This window comes from Cyrtonyx montezumae, unplaced genomic scaffold (assembly GCF_038088225.1).
Source record: "Cyrtonyx montezumae isolate F1298 unplaced genomic scaffold, pur_monq_1.0 scaffold_76, whole genome shotgun sequence".
NCBI classification, from domain to species: domain Eukaryota; kingdom Metazoa; phylum Chordata; class Aves; order Galliformes; family Odontophoridae; genus Cyrtonyx; species Cyrtonyx montezumae.
The window spans coordinates 330,267-344,388 of NW_027072085.1; the positions used below are offsets into that span (position 1 = coordinate 330,267).

At 70.9% G+C, this 14,122-nt stretch overlaps 3 protein-coding genes across 3 annotated transcripts; all 3 read right to left on the reverse strand.

The window, feature by feature from the left end:
* Window positions 1-1,912: 1,912 nt before the first annotated feature.
* RUSC1 (RUN and SH3 domain containing 1) lies at window positions 1,913-7,354 on the reverse strand. Its single transcript, XM_065751619.1, is given in 22 exon segments — window positions 1,913-2,091; window positions 2,175-2,217; window positions 2,220-2,317; window positions 2,534-2,707; window positions 2,709-2,892; window positions 2,895-3,233; window positions 3,236-3,462; window positions 3,464-3,485; window positions 3,666-3,712; window positions 3,796-3,901; window positions 4,003-4,177; window positions 4,324-4,400; window positions 5,406-5,507; window positions 5,995-6,061; window positions 6,064-6,197; window positions 6,200-6,274; window positions 6,277-6,543; window positions 6,546-6,641; window positions 6,644-6,859; window positions 6,862-7,032; window positions 7,035-7,171; window positions 7,173-7,354. Coding segments are annotated over 22 exon segments (3,105 nt in total). The 3' UTR covers window positions 1,913-1,925.
* Window positions 7,355-8,167: 813 nt separating this feature from the next.
* Window positions 8,168-10,742, reverse strand: FDPS (farnesyl diphosphate synthase). Its single transcript, XM_065751620.1, is given in 18 exon segments — window positions 8,168-8,224; window positions 8,227-8,374; window positions 8,469-8,566; window positions 8,569-8,602; window positions 8,700-8,737; window positions 8,740-8,776; window positions 8,892-8,917; window positions 8,920-8,940; window positions 8,943-8,962; window positions 9,039-9,127; window positions 9,273-9,320; window positions 9,322-9,396; window positions 9,496-9,576; window positions 9,670-9,689; window positions 9,692-9,724; window positions 9,727-9,808; window positions 10,609-10,697; window positions 10,700-10,742. Coding segments are annotated over 18 exon segments (1,032 nt in total). The 3' UTR covers window positions 8,168-8,174.
* Window positions 10,743-13,116: 2,374 nt separating this feature from the next.
* Window positions 13,117-14,119, reverse strand: HCN3 (hyperpolarization activated cyclic nucleotide gated potassium channel 3; the record flags this gene model as incomplete). Its single annotated transcript, XM_065751629.1, is given in 5 exon segments — window positions 13,117-13,244; window positions 13,246-13,523; window positions 13,526-13,813; window positions 13,848-13,908; window positions 13,910-14,119. Coding segments are annotated over 5 exon segments (921 nt in total), but the record flags the coding sequence as incomplete, so codon positions are not given.
* Window positions 14,120-14,122: the final 3 nt, after the last annotated feature.

Here is a 14,122-nt window from a genome sequence, read left to right on the forward strand (position 1 = left end):
GCCGTGCCCGACCCTAACGCGTCTCACCGCGTCTCTTTGCAGATCCCGCGTGGGGAGGGCAGCGATGCTGCTCCTGTGCTCAGCCCCGGCCAGGATGGATCCTGCAGGTCAGTGCTCCCAGCTCTGCACACACACAGCCCTGCCCCGGGGTGGGCAGAGATGGGGGGGAGAGATGGGGGGGTGGGCAGAGATGGGAGGGGGAGGGCAGAGATGGGAGGGGGGGGCAGAGATGGGAGGGCAGAGCTGGGGGGGGAGAGATGGGGGGGGGGCAGAGATGGGAGGGGGGGGCAGAGATGGGAGGGGGAGAGATGGGGGGGGCAGAGATGGGAGGGAGGGGCAGAGATGGGAGGGGGAGGGCAGAGATGGGAGGGGGGGGCAGAGATGGAGGGGAGGGCAGAGATGGGGGGGAGAGATGGGGGGGGCAGAGATGGGAGGGAGGGGCAGAGCTGGAGGGGGAGGGCAGAGATGGGGGGGAGGGCAGAGCTGGGAGGGGGAGGGCAGAGATGGGAGGGGGCAGAGCTGGGAGGGGGAGGGCAGAGCTGGGAGGGGGGGCAGAGATGGGAGGGGGGGCAGAGATGGGAGGGGGGGCAGAGATGGGGGGGCAGAGATGGGAGGGGAGGGCAGAGGATGGGAGGGGGGGGGCAGAGATGGGGGGGAGAGATGGAGGGAGGGCAGAGCTGGGAGGGGGAGGGCAGAGATGGGAGGGGGGGGCAGAGCTGGGCATCTCTGCTGGGCATCTCTGCTGGGCATCTCTGCGCACTGAGGCCTTCCTGAGCAGCTCTGCTCCTTCACTTCCGCGCTCCTCCTCATTTCCTGAGCTGCCCCATTTCCACCCCATCGTAACATGACATTCCCCCCCCCCCTCCCCCCCCCCGTTACCAAAAGAATCATCTGGAAAGAGGGAGAGGTGCTGGGAGCAGCAGCTGTGCCACGAGCTGGGACCGCCGCGTCCCTCTGCCTCTCCCTGTGCCACCCCCGGCCCACGTCCCTGCACTGCCCCCTTTAAAGCGCTGTGCCACGGATGGCAGCGCTTAAAAAAACGCTGATTGAAACAGCACCTGGAGGAGCGCGCCGCTGCCCTGACCTCATTTCCAAGTCCAGAGGCGGTTTGTGGCGCTCAATCAAACCTACTTAGGGCAATCCAGATCACACTGCAATTAAGACAGAGCATCCTCGGCCGAGAGGAAAAAACTCCGGGGAGAGAAATGAGACAGGACCCTAAAACAGACGGCGTTCACCTCGGAGCAGAGCGCTGCTCGTGTGCTGCCTGGGGGTTAAAAACTGGGCTGGGGGCTGCCCTCCCCCGGCCGCCCCTCCCCGCTGCAGAGCTGCTCTCTTCGCATCCCATCCTCGGACTCTCTGTGCTCGAACCAGAGAGCCCGACAGGTTCAGGTTCACGTGGAACAGGGAAACTCCACGGTCCTCTCGCTCAGAAAACAGGAGCTGGGAGTGACGGGGCCGTGGGACCTCTGCTCGTGCCCCCCAGCAGCACCACGTCCCACGGGACCGCAGCCAGCCGTCAAAGCGCAGCCCCACACCGAGCACGCGTGGACTCGCAGCCTTTATTTGCCCTGGGAGGAGCGGCTTCCGTGGTTACGGCCGCGTGCACGGTGCCGGGGCAGCACACGGGCGGACGGGGGCCGGCGTGGGGCGAAGCGCAGCGCGTGGAGTCGGGATGTGATGGCACAGAGCGCGTGGGACTGGAGTGATGCACGGGGGTGGATCCTCGGCCCTCACGCGTGGGCAGCAGCGGAGAAAACACGAGTGGCTCCGAGGAGGAGCCGTGGTGAGGAAAGCAGAGCTGGGAGACAACAGCCGCGAGGAGTGGAGGGATCCAAGCCCGGGCTGCCAGCCCTGGAGGTGCTGACACGGGCAGGGAGGCTGCGAGCTCAGCCGCCTCCTCCTCCTCCTCCTCCTCCTCTTCCTCACAGAATCAGAGACGTGTAGCCCACGGGAACCAGGCCGGTGCTGTTCCCGTGGCAGCAGCGGATCCAGTCTTCGTCCACGGTGCAGAGCAGCTGCAGAACGTCCCCTTTGTGGAAGCTCAGGTGACCGTCAGCAGCGCCCGTGTGGTCACACAGCGCCGGACCGCTCTGCGCACGAACAGATTCGTGCCCCCCACCAAAACCAAGCCCCCCCGCCAGCAGCTTTCCATCCCCCCCCCCCCCCGCCACGTCGCCCCACATCACCTGTGGGTCTGCGGTGACTCGGGCACCCCTGCTCGGGCTGTTCTGGGGCGCGGTGCTTCTCAGCTGCCAACCCCTTCACCACCACGGCCAGGACGCGCGAGCTGGGGGCCAGCCAGCTCGAGGGTCTCCTGCACGGGGCAAAGAAACCCCCCCTCAGCTGGAATGCTCCTCCAACCCAACTACAGCCACTGTACGACAAAGACCACGAGCCAGCGAGCTGCTGGGGCTGCGAGCACGCACGGAGGAGCAACACTTCAGCATCCCCCACCCCTCTGAATCCTGGAAGGCGACCCAGGAGGAGCTCCCGCTGCCGCCCCACCCCTCCCTGCCCCACCGGGACCCACCTGGACCTCGTTGAGATGCGGTCGGGGCTGGGAGGAGAGCTCTGGGCAGCGCTGGCTCCGAACAGTCGGCCCATCCAGCTGCCCCTGCCCGGGCCAGGACCGCGGCTCGCTGCCCGGCTCCCGCCTGCACCGTGCGGGGCGGGGGGCACAGCCGGGGGTCCCCCTGCAGCAGCTCGGGGGGGGCTCTCCAGAGAGCAGCACGGGGTCTTCGGGGGAAGAGGTCCCGGAGGTGTCGGCGCTGCCGCTGGGACCGCAGAGTTCAGGGATAGCTTTGGTCTGAAGCAGCTGCAGCTCAGTGCCCTTAGGTTCCCTTGGAGGGGTTTGGGGTCGAGCTGCCTGGCCAGGGCTGGGATCCCCACCGCCGTCCGCAGCTTTGTCCACCAGACGAAGGGAAACCTCTCGGTGCTGGGAGCGGTTGTAAATCCTGGACGCCTGGCTCAGCTGGGCCACCAGCCGCTGGGGCCAGCCCCCGTACCCCACGGGCCCGCGTCGGCCCCCGGGGAGCTGTCAGCCCCCAGGAGAGCGCGGCTGAGCTGATCGCCCCAGCGCAGCACGTGCTGCAAGGTGTGCTGCAGGGCAGCCCCCACCTGCGGGCCGGGCCGTGGGCCGTGCACAGCTGCTTGGCACTGCGACCGAGGGCTCTCCTCTGCTGCAGGTGCCCTCCCCAGAGTATCGGGGGGCAGCTCGTCCTCCAGGTCCCCCCCGTGGTGCCGCTCTGCCCCTCCAGCTGCGCAGCCCCCGGAGCGAAGCCATGGGTGGGAGAGGGGGGAGACCCCGGCCGACGGGACAGAGGTCTGACGTCCACGGAGAGGTGGTGGTGCTCGAAGAGAAGGTCGAGGTGGAAGGTCAGCACCGAGAGGGGCTGGAGGAGCAGCAGCAGCTCGTCGGCGAGCTGCGGGACAGCTTGGCTCAGAGCAAAGAAAGCGTAGGAAATACAGCGTGGAGATGACACCTACAAAGCAGGGACAGCGCTGCAGGGCTGGAAAACGTCCCCGTCCCTTAACCCACAGAGCCCTGCGGGCCCAGGAGGGCTTCACTGAGGGTGCCCCCATCGCCCTCATCCCACGGGATTCTGCTCCCCGGCCCCACGCACAGAAGGGGACTCGTGCTGTGGTGGGAGCACTGCGTCTACCTGGGCTGCTCTGCAGGTGGGACACCCACTGCTCCAGCTGCTTCGTACTGCACGGAGTAAAGGAAACCCGAGTTAGGGGTCCCAGGACCGCGCTGCCGTCACACCGAGGACGGCCTGGGCCAGCACTCACTTCAAAAGGCCGAGGATAAAGGCGTGAAACTTCTGCCTGGCGCTGCCGAGAGGGGCCAGCCCCGCCACGCGCCAGCAGAGGTTGTGGAGGGAGCGGCTGTTGGGGCCTGGGACACACACAGACCCACAGCGTCACCGCTCCGCGCACCAACGTTCCCAACCAGAGGTCGGGAAGGAAAACGGGCGGCCCCGGGGGTCCCACACCCACCTGTCTTCACGGAGGCTTCCACCACGCTCCAGGGGGAGCTCCTCCTCTGTCCCGTGATGACGTCCTTCTGGAAGGGCTTCAGCCCGTCCTCCACCAGCCCGCAGAGCGCGGGGCACAGCGTGCGCAGCAGCAGGTAGCCCACGTCGGGGCTGAGCCAGCTGTCCCCCAGCTGGGCCTGAAGGGAGGAGGCAGCACCCAGAGGGAGATGGGCGGGGGGGGGAGGGGAAAAGACGCTGGGGATGGGCGCTGGGGGGGGGGGGACATGGCCCAGAGCCCCCAGAGCCCCTCCCCCCTTCCCCCCACCCCAACCTGGGCCCTCACCTTCTGCACCACGTTCCGTGCGGAGCTGAAGTGCGCGATGACCTTATCCACGGCGCTGCTGAGGGCGACGAGCAGAGCTGCCGACCCACGGGAGGGAAAGCGTCACCGCCGGGCGCCCACGGCAGCGGCTGCGCCCCACGGGGGAGCCGTCGGGGGGGGTCCCCGCGGGGCCACGCAGCTCCGATGGGGCCGCCCTCAAAGCAGGGGGAAGGGGCGCGGGGGGGAGGGGGGTGTAGACTGGGGAGGGGACTGCAGGCTGAGGGGGGGAGGGGGGTGTAGGCCTCGAGGGGGGCATGCGGGCATCAAGGGGTGCACGTAGCTCATGGGGGGGGTGTAGGCTTCAAGGGGGGGGCATGTGGCTTCAGGGGGTGCACGTAGATCACGGGGGGGGGAGGGGGGCAAAGGCTTCTGGAGGTGCCCATAGGCCTCGAGGGGTGCATGTAGGCTTCAAGGGGTGCACGTAGGCCACGGGGGGGCCCCATAGGCATCAAGAGGTGTATGTGGGCCCCAGGGGAGGGAGGGGGGTGCATGCAGGCATCAAGGGGTGCATTTAGCCCACGGGGGGGGCCAAAGACCTCTGGAGGAGCGCCCGTAGGCCCCGCAGGCCTCAGGGGGTGCATGCAGGCCGCAGGAGGGCCCCATAGGCCTCGAGGGGTGCATGTAGGCCACGGGGGGGCCCCATAGGCATCAAGAGGTGTATGTGGGCCACAGGGGAGGGAGGGGGGGTGCATGCAGGCATCAAGGGGTGCATTTAGGCCACGGGGGGGGGAAGACCTCTGGAGGAGCCCATCGGCCTCAAGGAGCGCCCGTAGGCACCGCAGGCCTCAGGGGGTGCATGCAGGCCGCAGGAGGGCCCCATAGGCTTCAAGGGTGCCTGTAGGCCACGGGGGGGGAGGACGGGGAGGGGGCTGTAGGCGTCAAGAGGGGCATGTGGGTCACAGGGGGAGGGTAAAGGCCTCCAGGAACGCCCGGAGGCCGCAGCAGACACCCATAGGCCTCGGGGGTGCATGCAGGCCGCGGGAGGGCCCCCGGAGGCCGCACAGCCCGCCCCGCCCCCCCCCCGTCCCGCAGAGCCCCGTTACCTTTCTTCTGCTCCGCCGCTGCACCGCTCGCTCCGCCCGGGCCGTCCCCGCGGGGCTGCGCTGCTCCCGGAGCTCCGGCGGCGGCGGTGGGGGAGGGCCGCGCTGCGGGAGGGCCGGGGACTCAGGGCCGCCCCGCACCGCTCCGCCCGGGACGGAACGCGGCGGAGGAGCGCGGGGGGGGGGGGGGGGACGGGGCGACGGGAGAACCCACCGTGCGGGAAGCGGGGCCGGGACGGGGCGGATCAACCATGGAGACCGCGGCGGAGGGGGGAGGAAGGTGGGGGGGGAAAGGGCGGCACTCGGGGCCCGCCCACGCCGTTCCCCGCGGGGCGGACGGGGAAGGAACGGAGGAAGGGCACCCCCAGAGCCTGCGCACCCCCTCTTGTCCCCAGAGCCGCAGAGCTGGGGGACGGAGAAACCCACGCGTGCAAAGCAGCGACACGCGGGGCCGTATCCACCGCGCACCGCTCGGCCCCGTGCACAGCCATGCAGCCCCCCCCCCCCCTCCCCCATGCAGCCGTAGCTCAGTGCTCCACAGAGGGGTCTTTCCCCCATCCCCCCCCCCCCCCGGGCTGGCAGCCTCTCTTACCGTCCTGATGCGTCTCCTCTCCGTGCTCGGCCCCTCCCGACCCCCGCGGGTCCCCCCCGGATCCCCCGGGGCTCCCCAGCTCCGCGTGTCACCGCCGCAGCGCTCCCCGGGGCGGCTGTGCAGGGGCAGCTCCGCATCCCGCGGCCGTCCCTCCGCGATGCGCTGCAGCGCGGCTCGGGGTCTCCTCTGCGCCCGGTGCTTCTCGGGGGTGCCGGCAGCCGCCCCCCCCCCAACCCCGCGGAGCCGTCCGACCCCCCCGGGGCCGCCGGTTGCCCCTTGCTTTGTAGCGCAGCTCTTTGAACGTGGTGATCTCCCTCTGCCCGGAGCTGGAAGCCCTCCCCGCCCCGTCCCGGTGGGGCTGTGCCGGGCCGTGGCTCGCAGCTCCGGGGGGCAGCTCCGCGTGGGGGGGCAGCTCGGTGTCGGGCGAGAAGACGATCAGCCAGTCGCTCCGGTCCACCCTGGAGGGGACGGGAGCGGCCCCGGCGCTGCTCCTCTTCCTCTTCTGGGCGAGCTCGTGGAAGGAGGTGATGCTCTTCTTGGCCGCGTCCCGCAGAGCTCAGCGCCGGGCTCGGCCGGGGCCGGCCGCGCTGCTCCGTGCCCGTTGAGGAGCTGCAGCCGCCTCTTGGGCCGCGGTGGGACCGGGGGGGAACGCTGCTCGGGCTCCGCTCCCAGCGACGCGGCACAGCCGGCGGAGCGACGTCGGGGTCGGGCAGGGGTTGCAGTTGGGGTCGAGGTCGATGTGGGCGTCCCTCACTCCGCCGCACCGGAGAGGTTTCGTCGTCCCGAGAGTCGAGCGAGCTGCTGCTGCTGCTGCAGAGGCTGTCGGGGCTCTCCCCGGGGGGGTCCCCCGCTCCCCGGAGCGCTGCGGGTTGAGGTTCGCGTCTCTTGCACCGCACGTCCCCGGCAGCGGCGGTCCGTCCTCCGCGGGAACGGCGCTGGGCGGCTCCGTGGGGGATCGGGACCCTTCTGCCGTGAACCCTCTGTAGTACACGGACACCGGGGACTCATCCAGGCTGAAATCCGAGCAGCTGCTGACGAGGAGGAGGTGGAAGGCGGATCGCGGGGGGATGCGCCTCCTCCCCGCGTGGGGGCTGTGGAAATCCTCCGGGCCGCCCGGTTCTGCAGCCCCAGCGCCGTGGGCAGCCCCGCGTGGGATTCGCAGCAGTGCATTTCAAGGAGGGTTGTTGGAATTGGCATCCACTTGCTCGCAGCTCTCCCGGCAGCTGCCGCAGCACTTCGGGTCCCCGCTGCCCGTGCTGTCCTGGAGCTCCGGGTGCCGGGAGAGGTGCAGCCCCAGGGAGATGTGCTGCAGGTGGATGTGGTTGAGGTTGCACAGCAGCCCTTTCTTCGGAGCCAGCATGACGCCGTCCTCCGGGGAGCAGCGGGGGCTCCCCGCTCACACCATGCGGTCCCTCCCAGCGCCGAGGGCCCCTCCGAGCAGCGCAGACCTGGAGGAGAACCGACGGGGCCCGAGGATGCGGCCCGCCGATCCCCGGGGGGCACCGAGCGGGGAAGGGCCGCGGGGCGGGGAGCGGCTCCGAGACGCCGTCAAGGAGAAAACGCCCTTGAAACGTCAACCGGAGCCGCCGCCGCCGCCGGGCTCCGGTAGCGGGACCCCGTGGGGGGTTCTGGGGACGGAGCATCGCCGGGAGGAGGCGGGGACCCACGCGGGAGGAGCCCACGCGCGGCCGCAGCCCGGCAGCCGTCCCGCAGCATTGTGCCGCATTGCTCCGAGCATCCCACCGCTGCAGCGGCCGCAGCGTGCCCGCACGGGGCCCCATCCTCGGGGAAACCCGCTTCTCCCCCCCCCCCTTACCCCCACCCCGGGACCACCGCTCCCGCAGCCCCGAATCCCGCAGGGGAACCGCGGACCCCCCCCTCCCCCCCCAATCCGCTCACCGCTCCGCGCTGCGGCGGCTCCGGGCGCTGAATGCGGCGGGGAGGGGCTGCACCGCACCGCCCCCGTCTGGGTGGGGGGGGGAGGGGAAGGGGGGTGGGAATAGATCGGGGGGGGGGGGGGGGGGGCAGGGGGCGGTCCGCCCTCAGCGCTGCGTCACCACCACGGACACGAGAGGCGGCACAGCAATAAATTACGTTTATTGACACACGGTGCGACGGCACGGAGAGAGGAGGGGGGGTGGGGGTGGGGGTGTAGCCCCCCCCCCCCCAGTGAGCTGCCCTCACTTCTGGCGCTTATAGATCTTCCGTGCCAGCCCCAGGAAGATCTCCTGGGGAGGTGGTTCGCGTGCTTGTCGATCAGGGCCCGCAGGCGCCGGTAGCTGCTCTCCTCGTACTGCACGAACGCATCCCTCATCCCCACGCTCTCGTACAGCTCCTTCACCTTGGCCACTTTCTCGGGCTCTTTGCGGCCGTAGTTGTCCTGGGACGGCAGCACCGCGGGGGTTGGGGCACTGCAGGCTCCGTACAGCTTTATTTTGGGGGGGGGGGGTTGGGGTTTGGGGGGTGGGCTGTACCTCCAGGACCCGGCGCTGCGCGGGGGTGATGCGCTGCAGGCACTGCACCACCAACCAGCTGCACTTGTTGTCCTGGATGTCGGTGCCCACCTTCCCGTGACAGCGGGGTCACCGAAGCAGTCCAGGTAATCGTCCTGAGTGGGGACGGCACCGTGACCCACGCGGGTTCGGGGGCTTTGGGGGTGGGGGGGAGGAGGGGAACGGGAGGGGAGGGGGAGGGGGGGGTCCGACCTGGATCTGGAAGAACTCCCCCATCTCCAGTAAGATCGCTTGGCGTTCTCGTGCTCTTCCCGACTGTCGATGCCGACCTCGGGTGGGGGGGGGGAGACAAAAAGCTTTCAGGATCCGGGCTGTTCCTTTTCTACACCTCTCTGTTCTGCTCCTGTCCCCCCCCCGCTCCCCCCTCCCCCCCGCTCAGCTCACCATGTACATGGCAGCGGCCACGGGCAGTAGAAGGAGTAGAAGGCGGTTTGTACTTCACGATGGCTCTGTACCTGCAGCACGGAGCGGGGCTCGCTGGGACGGGGCAGCCCCGCAGGGCACAGCCGCTCCTCCCGGGCCTTCGTTTACCTCTCCTCGCTGAAGTGACTCAGATCCACCTTGGACACGGGAGCCGTGATGAGGTCCAGCATCTGCCCCAGCTCGGTCTGGTAGGCGGTCTGAAAAGGGAGACCCCCCGATTTCAGCCCCAAATCAGCTCCCTCTCGCAGAGCGGGGACGCAGCTCTGCACCAAGGCTGAGATCCCAGCGCTGCTGGGGGGGTCTGGGGGGGGGGGGGGCTCAGGAAGGCCGGGGGGGCCGCACCTGCAGGAAGAGCTCCAGGAGCTGCACGTAGTACGGCTGCTGCCCGCAGGTACTTCTTCAGCATCCTATACACCGACGACTCGAGGAGGAAGGCGTCGTTGATGGCGTCCAGACCGATCCCCTCCTGCCGGGGTGGGGGGGGGCACGAAGCGCTCAGGGCACCCAGCAGCCGACCCCGCAGCCCCCCCCCCCCCCCGGGGCTGACAGCCCCCACTGCCCCCACCTTTTTGTACCAGCACGGCTGCCCCCGGCGCGTGAGGGACTGATCCATGATATCGTCGGCCACCAGGAAGAAGGCCTGGAACTGCGGGACGAGCGTTGGGGGGCGGCTGGGGGGGGTTGGGGGGGGGGTTGGAGGGACCCCACATCGGCCCCGCAGCGCTCAGGGGGCACTCACCAGCTCGATGCACCACCCACAGCCAGCGCACACCGCAGGCTCCCGGCGTCCCGCTGCCCGGCCCCGCCAGCTCCCGGTACGCGGCCACCACCGTCAGCCCACGGTTCCATTTCCCACCGGGAGCGTTGTACTGCAGCACCTGAGCACAGCGGCCGTCAGCACCGGGCGGGCCCGGACTGCTGCTCCCGGTGCCCCCCCCCGATCCCGGGACTGCTGCTCCCGGTGCCCCCACCCCGATCCCGGGACTGCTGCTCCGGTGCCCCCCCCCCCCGATCCCGGGACTGCTGCTCCCGGTGCCCCCCCCCCCGATCCCGGGACTGCTGCTCCCGGTTGCCCCCCCCCCCGATCCCGGACTGCTGCTCCCGGTGCCTCCCCCCCGATCCCGGGACTGCTGGCTCCCGGTGCCTCCCCCCCGATCCCGGGACTGCTGCTCCCGGTGCCCCCCTGATCCCGGTAGCCCCCGATCCCGGGACTGCTGCTCCTGGTGCCCCCCCCGATCCCGGGACTGCTGCTCCCGGTGCCCCCCCCCCGATCCCAGGACTGCTGCTCCGGTGCCCCCCCCCCCCCCGATCCCGGGACTGCTGCTCCCGGTGTCCCCCCCCCCCCCGATCCGGGACTGCTGCTCCCGGTGCCCCCACCCCCCCCCCGATCCCGGGACTGCTGCTCCCGGTGCCCCCCCCCGATCCCGGGACTGCTGCTCCCGGTGCCCCCCCCCCCGATCCCGGGACCCCCCAATCCCAGGACTGCTGCTCCCGGTGCCCCCCCGATCCCAGTACCTGCCGACCCCCGTACCCACCAGTCCTGGTATCCACCAATCCCAGTACCCGCCAGTCCCAGTCTTGCTGGTCCCAGTATCCACTGATCTCAGTACCGCTGATCCCGGTACCCCCCGGTCCCGGTACCCCCCGGTCCCGACCCCAACCCCTCTTACGTCCTCACCTCCTTCAGCCGCGCCACAGCGTCGCCCACCTCGGGGTCCCCGATCCCCTCCTCCGTCAGATCGCGGACGATCTGCGGAAGAACTCCGCGAAGCGCTCCCGCTCCGTGCCGCTGTCCGCCCCGTCCGCGCTCATGGCGATACCGACGCGGTCGGCCCCGTTCGCTCCGCGCCGCTTTGAGCCCCGCGACCTTTCGGGGCGCTCCGCCCGGGGCCGCGCGGGGCATTCTGGGACGCGTAGTTCGCAGCCGAAGCGGCGCCGCGCGGAACGCCGCCGCAGGACCACAACTCCCAGAGTGCCCGCGCGGGGAAGAGGCGGTGCCGGGCGCGCCCGAAGCCTGCGCTGATTGGATCTCACTATCGTATGAGGATGGGCCCAAGGAGGATAAGCCAATAGAGAAGCGGGGAGGGGCGGGATCGAGGCGCGTGATTGGTGGAGAGAGCGAATGGAGCGAGGGCCCGGCCGCGGCGCGGGGGCGCGGGGCGGGTGGAGGCGGTCACCCTCGGGGTCGCCCTTTGGTGGTGGTGGGGGGGGGCACCGCCGCGCCCCCTTAACCCCCCCACCTCCCTCCCCCCGCGATTGGTGCTGCGCTGAGCCGCCGTAATCCGCTCAGCTCAGCCATTGCCGCTGTAATCAATCGGTGCCCTAATCCCCCCCCCCCACGCCCCCACCGCTGGGGATGGGGCCGGGGGGGCTCCGAGCGGACCGAAACCTCGGGGGAGGGGGAGGGGAGGGGATGGACGTGGGGACGGAGGGACATTTCCGGACGTCGCCCCGTGAGCCCCCGGCGCCGTCGGTTTTGACCCGAACGATTCGGCGCCGTCGGAAATAATCGAATCAGAGCGACACCGTTAAGCGGCTCCGAGCGGAGCGCGGGCACGGAGCCCAGCTCCTGACCCCCCCCCCCCCGACCCCCCCCCAACACTCCGTTAATCTCTGCTGTGCTGAGAGTCCGCTCTGCAATCAGCGGTACCGACCCCCCCCCCTCCTCCCCCCCCAACCCCCCGGGTTAATAGGGAGAAAGGAAAAATGACCACAGATTAAACGCATTAATCCCCGGGGCTCAAATTGGGGGGGGGGGGGGGGCACTTCTGCTCTGCTCCTTCCCGCGGCCACGGGGAGACGTTCCCCCCCCCCCACCCCCCCGGGATCCCCCCCCGGTTCTGTGCTGCAGGTGATGTGGGCACACCCCGCTGGGACCCATTGCTGGGGGGGGGGGGGGTTACCCCAATCCCCCCCCCTTCCCCCCCGCGGCCGCGCGGAAGGAGACCCCGCAGCTCTTTATTCACTCTTTATTATGGAAACCCATTATGTACAACCACCAAAAAATAAAAAAACCGCTTTGAAATTCTCTGCGATATGAAAACTACAGAAGCTCTGTACACCGACTGCCGCGAGGGCCCCGGGGGGGGGGGGGATGGTTTCGGAGACGGCCCCCGCGCGGCCCTCCCCCCCCCCACACACCTCCAAACCACCCCTCGGGGACCCCCCCGGTGGGGCTGTGCTCCCGGTGGCCGCGAGCGTGGGGCGGCGGTCGGGGCTCTGTAGGGGACCCCACGAGGACCCCCGACGTGGCACAGCGCATGCGCAGAGCCCTGCCCGAGGGGCTGCGGGAGGCGCCGACCAGGTGGGGAGGGGGGGAGCAGGGGGGGTTGGATGGGATTGGGGGGCAGGGGGGAGGAGGGGGGTTCAAGTCCGTGAAAAAAAAAAGGCAGTGTTGGACGTCCCCCACGCGCGTGGATTCCTCACACCCCGAATGCGGCGGGGGATGGGGGGGGGGACGGGAGGAATTACTTTGGAGGAGGACCGCACGGAGCGCGACCCCCACCCGCGGCGTGGGGCCGCTCAGCGGCAGTCGGACCCCGGAGCGCACTACAAAGCCACGGGTCCTGCAGCGGAAAGCAGCGCGGGGGGGCGGGGGGGGGTCGGGGGGGTGCACTGCTCTGACCGGGACCGCTAACACGGCGGAGCCCAAAGCGACACGAAGCGGAGCTCTGCTGCTCGACGCACACACACTGCTGGCTACTGGCTCGGGGAGGGGGAGGGTTTGGGGGTGAACGGCGGTCACCCCCTCGCTGCTCCCACCGGGATGTGGGGCTCGGTGCGTTCCGGGCCCCACGGAACCGCGAGAGCGAGGAGGGGCACCCGGGGAGAGCCGCCCGCCCCCGGCTCGGCACTGCCAGCTCCCGGCACCGCTGTGCTGGGGGGGGGGGAGAGGGAGGGTCCCGGCCCCCCCGATCCCAGGCACTGCTCCCGGACCCCCTCTCCGTCCCGTCCCAAACGGCCGAAGCGCGGTGCGGCTCCGGTGGGGTTGGGGGAGGGGCGTCACCCCGGGTGCGGGTGCGCGGAGGGTCCCGACCCTGAAGGAGAAGCAGCTGGGACCCCGCGGACGATTTTTAGGGGCGAGGGCTGTGCCCTACAGGAGGACGGGCCTCGAGGGGTGGAGCGGAGCCCCCTCCTCACTCCGCCGGCCCAAACCCCCCCCTCCCCCCCCCACGCTGACCTCGCCGTCCCTCGGCCGGGCGCTCCGCTCCCACGGACGCCGTCGGGGGTTCACATGTTGGACGGCAGTTTGGGTTTCCCCGTTTCCACCTCAGGGCTGAAGGCCACGGAGCCCTTCCGGGACGGAGCCGCCGTCCTGCCGCGGTGCCGACACCGGGGACTGCGGGGCGGGGGCTGCGGGGCGGTTCTGCTGCGGGTGCGGGAGCCCCGGCCCCGGCTTGGCGAGGAGTCCGGAGACCGACGGGGACGATCTGCGGGCCAGGTTCCCCGCGGATTTCCTGCCCTGCCGCAGGGAGCCGCCGTCCGCCTGCTGGGCGACTTTATCGGGCAGGGAGGGCTGCGAGGCCGACAGGAGGCGGACGTCCCGCGTGAGCCGCCCCACGGGCAGCCCCTGGATGCTCCGGTGCTTCACAACTGCTGCGGCTGCATCAGCAGCGACACGTGGGAGCCGGTGGCCCGGGACAGGCTGTAATGGAGAGTCCTCCCCGCCGGCAGCGCCTGCTCCGAGCCGGGGGACGGGGCCCCCGCCGCCTGCTGCAGCACGGAGGCGGACAGCGAAGCGCCGCGGGACTTGGAGAGCTGGGGCTGGGGTGTCCCCCCCCCCGTGGCCGTCGTCTCCCCCTTCTGCCCCACGCGCGGCGGGCCCGGCCGCTGGCCGCCGCTTTCCAAAGCCGCGTGGGGCGAGGACGGCGAGGCGGCGGCGGCGGCGGCGGCGGCGGGGGGGGGGGGCGGGGGGGGGGGTCTGCAGGTGGGGCGGCGGCCCCGAGGGCGAGCTGACGGAGGAGGGCCGCGAGCCCCCCCAGGCTGGGCTGGGAACGGCGCACCGCTTTGGGCAGCAGAGCGGCGTCGGGGGACAGCGGGCTGGAGATGGAGGAGGGCGGCAGGAAGATGTGCGCCTGCAGGCTGTGCTGGTGCGTCAGCGCGATGGCCACGTTGGTGGTGGCCGCGGCCGTCTGCAGCGGGGCGTGCACCAGCGGCTCCCAGATGAGCGGCTTGCCGCTCAGCTCCCGGCC